The sequence below is a fragment of the Hemiscyllium ocellatum genome, chromosome 39, assembly GCF_020745735.1.
Source record: "Hemiscyllium ocellatum isolate sHemOce1 chromosome 39, sHemOce1.pat.X.cur, whole genome shotgun sequence".
Lineage (NCBI taxonomy): Eukaryota > Metazoa > Chordata > Chondrichthyes > Orectolobiformes > Hemiscylliidae > Hemiscyllium > Hemiscyllium ocellatum.
In genome coordinates, this window is record NC_083439.1 from 27,746,596 (window position 1) to 27,762,351 (window position 15,756).

The 15,756-nt window shown below is 41.2% G+C and overlaps 1 protein-coding gene across 4 annotated transcripts; it reads left to right on the top strand.

Annotated features, from left to right (window-relative positions):
* The first annotated feature begins 3,205 nt into the window (after window positions 1–3,205).
* LOC132834404 (COUP transcription factor 2) lies at window positions 3,206–14,215 on the top strand. Of its 4 annotated transcripts, none has more exons than XM_060853299.1 (3): window positions 3,206–3,549; window positions 9,541–10,068; window positions 11,432–14,215. In XM_060853299.1, the coding sequence occupies exons 1-3, from the start codon at window positions 3,540–3,542 to the stop codon at window positions 11,704–11,706; spliced, it is 813 nt and encodes a 270-aa protein (XP_060709282.1). In that variant the 5' UTR covers window positions 3,206–3,539; the 3' UTR covers window positions 11,707–14,215. The 4 variants fall into 4 exon arrangements, with proteins under 4 accessions (XP_060709282.1, XP_060709283.1, XP_060709279.1 ...); XM_060853300.1 differs by lacking the exon at window positions 3,206–3,549 and adding an exon at window positions 6,459–6,527; XM_060853296.1 differs by lacking the exon at window positions 3,206–3,549 and adding an exon at window positions 7,584–8,802 and having other exon boundaries at window positions 9,520–10,068.
* Window positions 14,216–15,756: the final 1,541 nt, after the last annotated feature.

The following is a 15,756-nucleotide window of genomic DNA, read 5'->3' on the forward strand; positions in this document are numbered from 1 at the left end:
CAGTTTGGAACTAGCCTGGTCATTTACTCCTCCTTTTTCATATCTTCATATTAGACAATACCTTAGAGAAGTTTATGACAAGGGAACAATTCTAATCCTCTACTCTCTAGCAAACGCAAAACATCAGGGAGTTCCTATCAGCATTCTTGTCTATTTTGCATCTTTCCGCCTCGCTTTCAAACTCCATCAGATTTATTTTACGTGTTCATTAGCCTGGTTAACCTTTGCTAGATCTTGGGCCGGCATGGGTTAATCAGGGCAGCACCGTGAGGCCTGGGGTCAGAGGCGCCCCGTCTTGCCCTTGGAGTGCTGGGCTTTTTTTTGTTGGTGGTGCTGGAAGGTGAGGGTGAGCGCGCTTTCTCTTTTTCTCTCTCATCCTCTCGAGCAGCACCATCCTCTCCACCTGCAGCTCTCAGTTTATCTCTGGGGAGTGCAAAACAGGAGATGACACTCTACAAATCGCTAATTAGACTTTCCCAGATAGCCCGGGATGCGGTTTGCCTTTTCGCTTCTATGCAGCTTTACAGCTAAATATAGACGGAAGCTTAATTTATTTAAAATGTTAACATGCAGCTTTGCTTCGGTATCCTGCAGGGATTTTTTTTCCAAAAGTATATCCATTTGCATCAATGTTATGACACCTAGCATTATCTGTGTGTACATGCATTGGAATGTATAGATATACTGTATTTATATAGGGAGACGAACTGTATCTTTCCATACACCTGCCTTTAACGTATTTACACTTCAGTCAAATGAAATTTAGTAGTGTGAAACTTACACAGACATCCCTCATACTGATTATTTCCGTTTCTTCTCTGTTCCCCCCTATAAGTCGGCAGCCTGCTTTTTAAATTCCTCAACATGACACTTTCGCCCACTGTCAGAAATCACCTCCTAATCAGCGTCTATCGATTTCCGCATTTTTTTTTCGCCTGTTTCTCCACACCTGAAACACATCCTTTAAACCTCTCTCTTTACACACAATGATTTACCCCTTTGCTCTCTGCTCACCAACGAAAAACCAATCGATATGCCCGTGTTATTTGTGTGTGATCAGTAAATATTTGGCCTAGTGACATCTTCAGCTTCCCTCCCAATCGATACAGGACCCAACAGGCGGCGTGCCGTAATTTGTAGACAACTACCGTCTCCATGTTGTACCTTTTTCTCGTTTTATTCTGCCTGCTCTTCTGTTAAGCTCAATTTCTTCTTGACTCAACCTCGGAGTCACGCCCAGTATCCTTTTAATGCGACAGGATTCTTAATAAGCTAGACGTCTAGTTATCAGCAACTTTCCATTCATGAAACAAGGTGAATCTTCTTACGGCTAGACTGTACATAATAGCTGTATAACACAGAATGATTAATGTCAACCGGATTTTTGTTTTGTAATGCCGTGCATTCAAAAAGACAATATCTCCGGCAATCCATGAATTGTGGCTATCTTCCACGATACGATATACTTCGCCTTGCTAAAGTGTTATTTCTGAGAAAATTATTTTTTTCAGCTTTCAAACCGGCAAATGCAGTACAGTCCGTACATGACGGTTATTTGAGTGGGGACGCTTGCTAAAAGAGAACTTGGAAATCAAGGAAACATTTCATTTTGGAACGCAATGCTATAATGTCAACTTTTCTATTGGCGAGGCCAGAGGGTTAGCAATACGTTTGATCCCTACGTTCCTACTCAATTAGACCATAATGTTATTTGCTTTCACTTCAAACATACACCACTGGATGCAATCACTCTCAACTTTAAATATATTTCTCAACATTATAATAAAATGTGTGAAGCCAAAAGAAGCGGTTGCCCCCCCATCTCCAAAATCAGCTTTGCGCAGAAATTACTTCGCTTGGTAGTCAGCTTCCCTACAACTGAACTTGCTCGTGCCTTTTGAGAAATCGTAAAACAAAACAGCTAGCTAGCTGGGGTTAGGCTGCACCTGAAACATATCCAGTCAGTTGGGCATCCTTAACAATTGAAAATACGCTAAGATATAGGTATGTTCAAAGATCTTTATATTGGATTCCCATTTTACTTGCAGATTTGCTTATTTTATTTCCTCCTAAAACACAAAAGCATCAAGAAATCGCCTCTGGACAAGCGGCGTATTTTGTTTCTGCAAATGTATATGTAAGGCCAGTAGAAATATCTATATCATGTTTAGGCTCTCATATCTTTTGTGTCATTAGAAATGGCTGTATGGAAACGTAGTGGAGCGGCTAATACTGGCAAGATTTGGAAGTGCACATGTACTTAATGATTTAATTGCGGCAGATTCCTAGCCCAGAAACCGGAGGGTGAGCAGTATTTAGCTGCAATCAGGCCAGAAATGTTGCACAAGATTTTTCTCTTGAAAGAGCGCCTATGTGTCCATTGAAGGGCACTGATCCGAAAAGACAGAGGGGACAAATAAAAATCGATCTGCAGCGACCCTGGCCGTCCTTTTCACACGATTCACACACAATCCCCTCTCCACTCTGCCAAGACAAAGGCCTGAGGCTGGGAGATTCTCCATCAGCCACAGATAGCCTTTCGAAAACGCGCAGATAATTTTACACAGGGCACAAACCGCATTCTATGTCAACAATTCATCTCAAAACCTCAAAGTAATCTTCGCTCTTCCACGGGAGCGTTGATGGGGTAAGGACTGAGGTTGTGAAGGAGGGAAGGGGTGAGGGGGTGGGGAGCGGTTAAACGTTGGGGCAAATCATTACCTTTGTGTTCCGAAGCTCAAACAACTTTATAGAAGGAATATACTGAAACCAGATATACTTGGACCTAACAAAGTTCCCTAAACTCCTGTTACCAAATCAGCCACCATTTCGAAGGGCGGGGATGGTAAAAAGGGTTGTAATTCAATTTTTCTATATCTCTGTCTAGTCCTAACTGAGCGGTAAAGTGTCTGTGATTAGCTTATGATTTGAACCGTTTTCCTGTACTTTTGCTTTTGCAATGAGAAAGATTGATTGGGAATTTTAGTAAAGGCTGTGAAACTGATCACAGCAAAGGGGACGAAAATTGCCCAGGACAGGGCAGCCTTTGGGTGGGGGGGGGGGGGGTCGGTGGTTCTGGTAGGGTTTGGGGCGGGGTGGGGGGGTGTTGTTTAGATAACGCGGCTCGCATTCCGCTACACTTTCACTAGCTTCAGCGGCCGCGGGACTCCCAGAAAGTGCACCAAAAGATTGGGCGAAAGTTGAAATGGCAAATCGAAAGTGCTTCCCTGCTTTCTGAATATTTATGCAAAGCCTCTCGCTTCTCGCCAAAGGCATAGCCTTCTATCAGTTTATACTATCGGTCGCGCAAACAGATGACGGCCGATGGAATGAATGATTCTCTTCAATAGATAAATAGATCAGGTGAGGAGGAGACGGAGCCCTCCTTTAGTTCACCTGCCAGAAAAAAAAGAGATTCATCTCACTCAGTACTTTCCAACTCAGTTCCGCCAAGATTCACAACTTCCTGTGTCCAGAGGAGATTCGAACCCATCACGACGCAAATAATTTCGGACACTGAACAAAGACAATTGCGGGCGATGATGTTTGGTATGTTTTTTTTAAAATAAATATATGTGTTTTACTTAGGGGAGCGAAGGTGCGTTTTTCTTGGTCAAGACATGATCGTTCTTAAACACCTATATTTATTAACCCATCTCTATAATTTTGACATCAGGCAGGTTTTGAATTTCAACACATGTTCTAATTCGGAAGATATTGAATATCCGTTAAGACAATTAGGGTTTTTTTTGCTTTATTTAAGGTTGCATCTTTTTTTAAGAAAAGACATTAAATCAGGCTTGTGCTTTTCTATCGTTCTCTCCTTCCCTCTCTCTCTCTCTCTCTCCCTCTACGTTTGGATGTTTTGACAATAAACCACCGGATTATTGTGTGCATTGTCTCCTAAGTAATAGCGATCAGCCCCCGGACTTTCGTACCTCGGAACGGGTCGCTGTCTCGCACCCGCGATGCAATAATGGAGATATACACCCTTACGACCAGAAATATGACAAATCTCGACAACTTAGAATTAAAATGAACTTCGATTTTTTCCCCCTCCTCAAGATGGGACTCGTAGTAAGCGCAGAAATCCAACGGCTCTTTGCCTTGCAAAGTAGATTTAGTTAAATTTTAGTTGTTGGTTAAACTGCAGTATAATGGTGATTTGATTTATATCACGAGATCATTTTTAAAACTTTCTTCCTAAAAAAACAAATAAAATACCGAATCATCTCAGGAGAGAAAATAACCGTGTTTACAATCAACAGATTTTGTTTTTTGTAATTTCATAATAAATTGGTACTCACCACCTTTATCTAGATCCTCGGACGCGTCTGATGATTTGAGGGTTTTAAAAATAGTATATTTACTTACTGGGAAAGGAAGCGCCCGGTTTCGATTTGGCTCTGCTGCGTTAGGAGAGCCGCTTTTTGAAGGGGGGGAGAAAAAGCAAATCTGTTACCAATCGTTTGTTTTGGAAATAAGACACATGCCTAGTCACCTAAGTCAAGCCAGCGTCCAGGCAGATCTAGAGGGGAAGAAGCACAAAGCGACCGAGATCAGCAGTTCCGCTCGGTAACGTCCGAGTCAATTAGAGAAAAAATCCTAAAGAATTAATCACATTAAAAGTGCAGAAGTTTTTTTTGTTGGGGGGGGGGGGTTGTATAAAAACGCGTTGTGAGCGAGCAGGCGCCGCGCTCCCTGTGAATGGCTTGTCTCCTCTGGAGTTCTACAGCGACACTCCGTACGCTAGGTGGCAGCCAGATACTGTACAAGATTTTGACAAATTCTCCAGCATATGCTGCGATTTAGCACTGTAAATTTTTCAGAAGCCCGCTGCACTGACAGCTCCCGGCGGTTATCAAAGTGCCACAAGTCACCGCTTAAAAACTGCAATGACTTTGAGATCACCGGAACACAATGGGAATCACTTTCTCCATTCATTGTGTTGTAATGCACTTTTTTGAAGGGGGGGGGGGGGTGAACGGCGGGGGAGAGAGACAGAGAGAGAAACAGGGCAAATTCATAGGGGCCACAAATTCAATAGATCTAACTGGTTATCAGGGAACAACTGGGAAGGAAGTGGCATCCAGTCCGTCTTATAAATAGGTTACTTTGGCAATGCCATGGTTGTACCCATTGCAATAGTCAATTTAGCAAATCCTATATTTTCGATCAGCCCTTTACCAAGCACTTAAATTGCAAGTAACTGACTTCCAACTAACACGCTGTTTTGAGTCGCAGTAAACTAAAGTAACTTCTGAAATTAATCAAGTGCAACCTGTCCATTTGAAATAAAGAAAGCAAGGATTACATTCACTAATAACAAATCCAAACTTTTGGATACATCTCGAAAAAAGTTATTAGCAGGAATCACTAGTCGTCTGATAACACTGATATCATGGCACGGTAGTTTAATTAATAACAAGAGACATTCACTTCATATTTCTCAAAATTAACTGCATGTTGCATTTAAGACAGTTGAATGTCAAGACTTCATACAAGTCTTTTGTTTGGTCTTTTACCAACGGTTAAATTTGAAAAGATGCATGCAATTTGCAGATTATGAAATATCACTGTAGATGCTATGCTGAAGATGCTGTCCAGTCTTTGCTGATGTGTGTGTGGTTTCTGTGTCAAATGAACATCAAGACGAAATTGAATTTGTTTACCTTCAAGTAACCAGACCATAGTGGGTTATACTTTTTGATCACTTTATTGAATTGTAAGCACTTTGCGAAGAGACTGGTGTCAATTAGTATATGCGTTCAAGTAGGTTTTTGAAAGAAAGTCGACACGGCAGAGGGAAATATTTCTTCTCAGGTAACGGTATTTCAGATACTAGCTACTACACCTCAAACGGAACACCTGTTTCATGCAATGTATCCTCGATCGTGTGCCATATACCTGAATGTTTGTAATTTCACATTGTATATGTTAACTGGGGAATTGCACAATCATCGTTTTAGCACGTAAATATTTGAACATTACTAGTAACACGTACTTTGTATTTTCAAGACTTATTTGTCAAATATACAGAATTCCTTCTAAAATGCGTACGGAAGTGTGTATAGCATGTGAAATGCGCATTTAGAACCGAGCGCCAGAGAACTCTCACACATTGAAATTTCCTTCTATGATATAATTCTCGTTATTTTTCTCTCCATGCGATTTATTTGACAGACATATTTCGCAAACTCTCCATTACTACAATTAAAGATAAACTACAATGCGGCCAGAGCTTTCAAAACCACTGAGTTTACCTGAATGTATATATTTCTCACGAACATAATATTTGCCAATTTTGTTCAGTTGAAACGTCAATTTCTTAGTTAATGCTGGTAGCGCTACCAATGAACTAACCCCATGCAACCCGAATAACCAAAAAAAAGGTATAAATAGAGTTGTCTTTCTTCCAAAACAAAGACAGTGGAAATTCGAATCCATTGTTACAGAAGGGCAGGGAGAGCAAGTGACATCGGGGTATCTCCGCTCCAAAGATTCGCCGCTCTTCCGCAGAATTTTGGGTATTTTATTTCGAAATTATTTATTAATCTGCACGCATCTCTATATGTCTATCTGTGTACCTTACTAACTATCTGTACACTTCAAAGCTCTTTTTACTTTTAAGTATTTCAAAGTAATCGTGATAGTTATCCGTATTAATAATGGTTCATCAGATGAATAAGACCCTCTCGAGTATTCTTGTTTTTTTTCTCAGGCTACACACCTTCTGCAATGTAAAGGGACAATTATTCTTCATAAAGCAGCTGTAGCTGATTTCTGACATAGCGGTCCTTAATTTCATTTGGGTACTTCCATAAAATCTCTAGTAATCCTCGTCACACTTCTAACAGCTCCCGTTAGGATGTCTCAATCAATGGGAAATCATCTCCGTCAATGCTGCATCTTCAATGTTAACTTTTTTTTGCTCGAAGTTGACTTGTGAATAGCATGGGTTTCCTGGTATTAACTGTGCATTGGTATTCGGGAATATGATTAGTGCAGAAGCGTTGGAAATTATATAATGAAAATACTATAGAACAACAATATATAATGCAGCTATAGCCTTGCAAGCTTTACCGTGGATTTTTAAAATTAATATCAAGTAAGGTTTTCATAATGCAAGGTTCCACCTCAAATAAAGGACATATTTAACAGTAACCTGAATTGGGTTTGTTCAATGTTGCTGTATTCCTAGCCTTTTTTGTACAGTATTATATTAGATTATTTAATCCCTATATAATGTTAATCTCTGATAGTCAAGTTTAAAATATTTCATTCTGTCTCGTACCCAATTTCTTGCAGATTTTTTTTTAAAGAAAATCTGGGTGTATGTGTTGTATGGGGGTAGGGAAGTGGGTGGCTGGTTGGGAGAGGGAGGTGGATGTAAGAAATAAAAAACTTATTTTTTCGAAGTAGACCTCTGCGCATGGATGTAATGTAAATTTGTTGCCGGCCAGGACGTGCTGGATAATAAGTAAGGTGCCTATCCAATGCGGTGCAGGGGGCGGGCCAGATGTCCCAGCCCCTCGAACCTAAAGCTCTGACCAGTCGCCTTTGATTGTCAGTCGCCAGCAGCCGCCGCTTGGCTCCGTCACTCGGCAGCGCCATATAAGGAAAGCATCTCCATAGAAACGTGTCAGTTTCAATAGTCGTGTCAAAGTTCACTATATACAGCCATCCGCGCAGATTTCCCCTTTCAGAAAAATTACTCCGCAAGCCCGCTCGTTCAAATCGGATTCACTTCCAACCCCCTTTTGCATATTTGATCAGTTTGATTCTCTCTCTCTTCCCTTATTTTGCCTCCTCTCGCATGAGAGAGGTTCTATAGCTCCCTTTTTTTCCACGACGTCGACTCCTTTTTTTTGTAGTCTCTCTCTCTCTCTCTCTCTCTTTTTGCTGGCGAGTTGTTGACTCTCTTCGCGTGTATGTGTGTGCAGTTCAACCAGTACCAGTACGGCGGAGAATTTATGATCAGTTGATGTTCGGGCACTTCTACTCCGGATCGTACATCTGCCTTCAAGAGTCGATTCTCTCTCTCTCGCTCTCTCTTTTTTTTGTTTTTTAATCTTTAACCTTTCATCCCCCTTCGTCCTTTTTTTTAATGGGATTTCTGAATGGCTGACTGCGTGCTGCCCTGGTCCTGGCCCCCCGACACTCGCTTCTTCTCTGCCGATCGGGTTTGAACTGCTACTCTCTCTCTCTCTTTCTCTCCCTCTCTCCCTCCCTCTCTTTTTTTTCTGTTGTCAGCTAATCGACTCTTCTTTCTTCATTCTTCCCCCAACACCACCCCCACCTCCCCCCTCCCCAACACCACCTCATCTGCCGATTCAAAAGACAAGACATTTTTTTTTGTCTGATAATACTCTGCCCGAGATATGGCAATGGTAGTCAGTACGTGGCGAGACCCGCAGGACGACGTGGCCGGAGCACAGGGCACACAGCCACCCCCGCCTCAGCAAGGACCGCAGCCGCCTTCTGGAGCACCTCTTACCCCGCAGACCCCAGGCCAGCCGGGAGCTCCGGGAACCCCGGCCCAGCCTAACCAACAGAGCCAGCAACAAGGCGAGAAGCAGCAGCAACACATCGAGTGTGTGGTGTGCGGGGACAAATCGAGCGGCAAACACTACGGCCAGTTCACCTGCGAGGGCTGTAAGAGTTTCTTTAAGAGAAGTGTGCGCAGAAACTTGACGTACACATGTCGTGCCAACAGGAACTGCCCCATAGACCAACACCATCGCAATCAGTGTCAGTACTGTCGCCTGAAAAAATGCCTCAAAGTCGGCATGAGACGGGAAGGTATTGAGAATTCATTTATTTAAAATGTTTGAGCTACTATAGCCAGCCCCTTACTTCCCACTCCCCCCAACCCCCACCCTGCAGAAAAGAGCTCTCACTTCCATTCCATAAAGTTGTTCTGTGTTGTTGAACGCCAGTTAAAATGAATTGCTGGTGCCTCTCTGTACTTTGCAGAGTGCTTGGGGCCGAGAAAGTCGTATAAGTGTTCTTGTAAACGTTATTTTTTTTCTCTTTGATTTCAGTGTGTGTGTGTGTTTGAGAGAGAGAGAGAAAGACAGTATGTGTGTGTGTGTGTCTGTTTGAAAATAGTCAGATGAGGACTAACCGTAGAAAGCGTGCTTTGATTGCAATCTAATTTGAAAAATGTGTTATGCTACACATGAAACTTCTCATGAAAAGAGGGGAGGGTATTGAGAATGCACGGTGCAAGTTGGAGCAGTTTGCAGAGTAAAGTCCAGATAGTAAAATAAATCAGCCATTGTTGTAAAATATTCAATCAGTTTTTGCATGCTTTAGGGAAATGACATAGTAAAATGGTATAGCAGTAATGGGTTTAAAATGTGCAGTCTGGCTTTAAAACATGTTGTACAGTCGGTGGGAATTAAAATTAAAATTATAGTGTATGCACAAGCTATTGTTGTTTGTAAATGGCTAGGGGTGTGTATTGTATGCAAACTGTCTGAAAATGTGGTAAGATTCAGGTTTCAATATCTGTAGTCTGTTCTTTTCGCACTGCAGCAGTCCAAAGGGGAAGAATGCCACCTACACAACCGACTCCAGGCCAATTCGCCTTGACAAACGGAGATCCACTCAACTGCCATTCCTATTTATCGGGATATATCTCCCTGTTACTGCGGGCCGAGCCCTACCCGACCTCCCGCTACGGCAGTCAGTGCATGCAACCGAACAATATCATGGGCATTGAGAACATTTGTGAACTGGCCGCTCGGCTGCTCTTCAGCGCCGTGGAATGGGCGAGGAATATTCCTTTCTTCCCGGATCTGCAGATCACGGACCAGGTAGCCCTGCTGAGGCTGACCTGGAGCGAGTTGTTTGTTCTGAACGCTGCCCAGTGCTCCATGCCTCTTCATGTGGCTCCTCTCTTAGCCGCCGCTGGGCTGCACGCGTCCCCTATGTCTGCAGACAGGGTCGTTGCTTTCATGGATCACATAAGGATCTTCCAGGAGCAGGTCGAGAAACTCAAAGCTTTGCATGTCGACTCGGCAGAGTACAGCTGCTTAAAGGCTATCGTCCTCTTCACTTCAGGTAGGAATATATTCATTCCAGAATATGGCTGATCTGTAATCAGAACAGCCATGATATCAGATCTGAGTAAGCATGCAGTCATATACTCAGCTCTCATCTAAATGTAGTGTCATGTATGCTTTCTATAATATCGACATTAAAATAGACAGGGCGAGAATGCCTTCATATTTTAGCACAATGTTAGTTTTAAAATATGAAAATATTTAGTGAAAAAATACATTTAGTCACTAGTGATGATTTTGTCTTAAAGGCGGTTACTGCACATTTTACATGCCTAACGCAACATTTATGTAAAATTACGTGTAAATGAAAATCTGGGGAGCGATTAAAATATAGCTATGTTTTGACATTTTACAAACATTATAGGCTCTGTGGAATGTCCCTCATACTATGTGCAGAATTGCTGCATTTAAGTTGCAACAGGAGCGCAAGCATTCATCTGGGCTGAGTATAAAGCTTTCAGGGATTGATATCAGGAAACAGAAATTTTCAGTTTATGTGGGAAAGCGGTTCACAATCCTTTCCTTGTTGTCTTAGGGTGATCTGGGTATCCAGAGGACTCCCTGGACCCCTTCCAATGCTTGGGTCGTGACCCAAGCTTCCTTTTCTATATTATTACTTCACACATTAAAAAAAAGATGCTTTTCCATCACGTCCTTTTCAAAAAAAATTTTTTTAAAAAACTAATCAAATTAGAAGCGAACATTTTGTTAGTGGGAAAAATCCAGGCATTTGAGTTTAAGTGGGGGTGACGTGTTGTGTGTTTGCTTTAAGTTATCACATGCCAGTTTTTATGAAGTAGTATTTTTCTTAGACTTTTTTTTATACTTGAATTACTAACCGACTTGGAAATACTTTTAAATATTGTGCGGTTTATTTTGTTTGTTCAGTCTACTTGATCCTACTCAACCAAGAGCAATCGATGACATTACCATAGCAGTTAATTTATTACTATTTGTAAAATGTCAGGCCTTGTGTGCAGCGAAGCAAACTCACTGTTTTGTGAGCACTTTGGTGTTACACGCTATTGGAAGGAAAATATATACGCATAGATGTATAACGTTGCTCGCCGAAGATGGCCAAACCTGATTTAAGTTTAGAAAACCCAAAAGTATTATATAAAATGTGGTTGCGAATGGTTGCTATATCTATGCTTTGTGTTTGCTTTGATGCCTATAATAATATGCGTCTGTTGGGCTGGGTTTAGAGCATTGCAAGATGCAATGGCTAGGTCAGGTCACAACCTATGCTCTCTAATTAAAGGTCCTATGCAAGTATGGGTGTAGTTTATTTAATCCTACACTTTTTTTTCTAATATATTTCTTTTTTCACTCTTTTCTTTGTGCCCATTTCCTTAATGAAGATGCTTGTGGCTTGTCTGATGTGGCCCATATAGAAAGCTTACAGGAGAAATCGCAATGTGCTCTGGAGGAATATGTTCGCAGCCAGTATCCGAACCAACCGACCCGCTTTGGGAAGCTTTTACTTCGTCTCCCTTCTCTTCGCACCGTCTCATCTTCTGTCATCGAGCAATTATTCTTCGTCCGTTTGGTAGGTAAAACCCCCATAGAAACTCTGATCCGTGATATGTTGCTATCTGGGAGCAGCTTCAACTGGCCTTACATGTCGATTCAATAAATAGAAGGGGGAGGAAAAAGGCAAGTGACATTATTTTGCAAATTCCTTCTGTAATGGGAGGAAATAAAAGGCTGTTACAAGTTTACCTATGTGACACAAAAAAAATGAAGAGAGGGAAGAAAAAAGAGGACTGTGGATTTCAATGACTGTACACGAACTTAGAAAAAACGCGTTCAAAAACTCTCCTGTGTCGTTCAGAACAACTTGCTACTTATCATTTTTGTAACAAAAGGAAATTAGTCTTTTATTTTGGTTTATTTTGTAAACTTTTGAGAAATATCGATATAAAGATAAGTGCATTTAAACAAGAATTTCAAAATTAGGAGGAAAGAAAATAACATTTTCCAAATTATTATAAATTGTCCTGTGTCTATGTATCTATAGCTGTTTTGTATTTTTCCTGGTTTCAAACCAGTCTCCTCTGTGATTCTCTACTAATAATTTTGATATAACCATTGCTTCTTATCAGATACGGTGTATCACGTAAATATGTTCTGCAAGAATTAAAACTGAATCCACTAAAACGTTAGACGAAAGGTTTTATTGACAGGATTGAAACTTAATGCTGGAAACGCACTTATAGTGTTAACTCATAAGACGTTTAATTTTGGGGAAATGGACGGCAGACTTATATTAAATGATACACACTTGTAATTTAAAAATCCATTGTTGAAAACTCGTTAATATTGACATGTGGAGGGGGGCGGGGTGGGGGGGAAGGACTACATTGTTCGTATATTTCTGAAGCAGAAATATTTTATGTGTCCAAGACACAGAACAATTTTGTTTCATTAAATTTAAGAACATTTTAGTGATCTGAATGTGGCTCCATTTAGTTCCTGTTGCAGTATAGAGTCCGACCAGGCTCCAAAAAGAACGCCTGTTTGTATATTTCCGACCCATTTGTAACAATTATCAACCCGTTGCCCTTTTAAAGGAAAAATAACGCCACAATTTCTTTTCTTGGATTCAGCATGGAACTCTATGTCGGCACTTACTATTTGACATGTGGTTAATTAAGTATCTAGAGTTTACAGTCGTGTGTACAAACTGAAGGTTTTTTTTAAAAGTGCAACATTTCTGTACTGTAAGAGTTATGATTGGATTGTTTGGTCAGTCCTGTGTGTTATATTCAAGAAAAATGAAAGTGTTCGGAGATTATAATATTATTTGATATATGGAACTTTTTCGCTGTTACAACTGTATGTTCACCCAAGGAAAAAAAATCTCATTACAATGGTCAAACACCGCAGTTTACTGGAGTCATTACAACTCGTGGATTATTTGTCTTATTTACTCAATATACCTGTATAGTTTACTACCACTGTCTGTAGTAGTGGGCAAACCACATGCTCTTTCAATGAAAGGATAAACCGTGGACTCATGCTGCTCCTTGTCTTTTGGGTTTAGCAGTGACACCTTAAAGAAACAGTCGAACAACCCCAATATGAGACGCCGTTCTCCTCCCCTTTTAAATTCAAAATGCCATAGGGATTTTGACCACCGACCCTTATTTAGTTCTAACTTAAGTGCCTGTGCAACCAATGTACATTAGACAGGTGTTAGGAAGCATGGATCATTATGTGTTTTAATGGTCAAGTTTTTGTTTTGAAGCTTATTGTGTCTAAAGTTCACGCACAGAACACACTTAAACAAGCAATTGCTACTAGGAACAGTGTTGATTGTAAATAAAATATATTAAATGAGATTTATTCAAAAAGTATGTCTGGAAAAATGTGGTTGCCAATTTTTGTTATTGGAAGTTCTTCAAACTGAGGATGATGTGACTGACGTTTGATGTGTAGCACTATAAGTGAGCCTGATTTAATGTATATAAATATAAATTCATTTGATTTTTTTATATATGGGAATAGACTGTGAGAGCATGGCCACAGGTCGCTAACACATTTTACATTTGTTACATACATGTAAATGTTGGATTGTATAGAGGTTATACATTTTGGCGATTGTTTGCCTTCAGTGCTCCCATATTACCCTTGTACTAAAAGCAAAACACAAAAAAAACAGAGCGAGCTGGTTTGAGTTGGCCAAGCCATTTGTTCCAAGCTTTTCTGGTAGTGCTGCTACCTACACTGCAGTGTGAAAACTTGCATTTTTGTCCCTTTTACAAAAAAAAGACAAAAAAAACTTTTTTTGTGTGTGTGGCTATCTAGCCACATACTACATCATGTTGTGGTCGCACACAAAAAAGAATCATTTTGTATAGTTGATGGAACAGTGATCTTTACCTGTTGTAGAGACAGATCTGGACCAGAAATGATGTATGGTTGTGATTATTAACACGTTTGCAGCTGACCCACGTTTTTTTTACTTCAGGGTATTGCTACGCTGTTCTAACTTATAGATCGAGCCTTTTCAGATGTTTTTTTTATTGCAAGTAATATGTGTATGGAGTTACTACGCCAGACTCCTGTTTGTGTTAGCTATTGTATACAGCGTTTTTGTTGTAAATTGTTCTTGGTATTAAATTATAATTTATGGCTTTGAATCGAAGGCTCTCACTGTTTTATTCCCAATTTTCTCAATTTAAATATTGATGAACCGAGGCCTTGGTCATAACCAACTGCTATACATAATGTTGTGAATACATAGTATGAAACTATCACTGTGTAGCAAAGTTTGATTGCAGGATTAAAATGTTTTACGTTTAGTTTAGGTTAGTTTATAAATACTAACACCCGTTCTCCTCCCCCTCCCCGCCCCCCACCCACTCCAAAAGTTGCCCCCATTCTAGCTGCGTTAGAACAATAAAATTAACCCGGGGGTGAAACTGACAAAAGGGATTGAAATTGACGAGCTTGTCCTTTAACTGGCGAGATCTGAGGCTGTTGAAATATGGTGACGCTCGCCTGAAGTGTCCATTTATTTTTCCTGCGGCTTTTTTTTATCTGATCTTACTTCGCATTTCTGTGCTAGGGGTTAAAAGAAACCAGTCAAACATGATCTGCAAGCTTGCATGGCTCCGGCGTGCCGCCCAATCTTTCTCTCTCTCTTTCTCTCAAACACTTTTTTTTCTCTCGCAGCGAGTGAAGGGAGGTCTGTGCAATATGACTTCACTCGGCATTCTCAGCAACCCAAGTGTGATTGCCTTTCACCGCTAATGACCAAATTCTGAGGTGGGGGGGGGGGGGGGGGGGAGCTATCAGATCATGTTTTACAACGCGGCTTGGCGATGTTTAAACAGCAACAATAACAAAACAGAAAGCCCAGTTGAGAGGGTATAATTCAATATTGCGCGATCTGCACTGCACCAAATCCAGTGCGATTTCTGAAGGTGCCTTTATTTTCTCTGAAAGGGAAGGACGCGGTTGCTATGTTGCAGAAAGTTTTGTGCATTCGGTGTGTCTTTAATGGGAGTTTTATTTTGGGGAGAGGAGGGTTGGAGGTTGATGTGGGGTGCAGTTGTAACCAGAGACCGTGTGTGTGAAAGTATGTGTTCAGCCGGCTGGGTTGAGTGTCCTGTTAGCGAGCCAACATGGCGGCGTGTAATATGTTGCCGAGCCCAAGCAAGCTGTAATAGGAAACACATTTCAAACCCTTTTTTTTGCCATTCGTCTACAGAGCGGCTACAATAAAACGATTAGCAGCAGGATCTATGTAGCGGTTTATTTATTTATTCCTTTGCAATCGCAGGCGAGGGCGATCCAAGGGGAAGGGGCTAGGGGTGGGGGGTGGGAGGTAGAGTGTTGGTAGTGGTGAAGGAGGAATCTCGGGTCTGAAAGTGCAGTTGTCTTTTTTTTCCCGCTGAAGCCACTACATTTTATTCCTCGACACACATACACACGCACACAGAGAGAGAGAGGGAGAGAGAGAGAGGCCTCGGCGTTTCACGCAATCCCATTGTGGTTTGTTATTTAAATATGCAAAAAACAACAACTCGCCCATCCTCTGAAGGCAATCGCCTTTTGCAGGGGGGCCGCTTATTAGCCGCAACACACACTGTTACAAAATAGCAAGTGTCTCTTTGCAAAGGCAGTTGTCTCCCTACCAAATCTATTTACATTGCTCCGCTCCACACAACATGCTCCC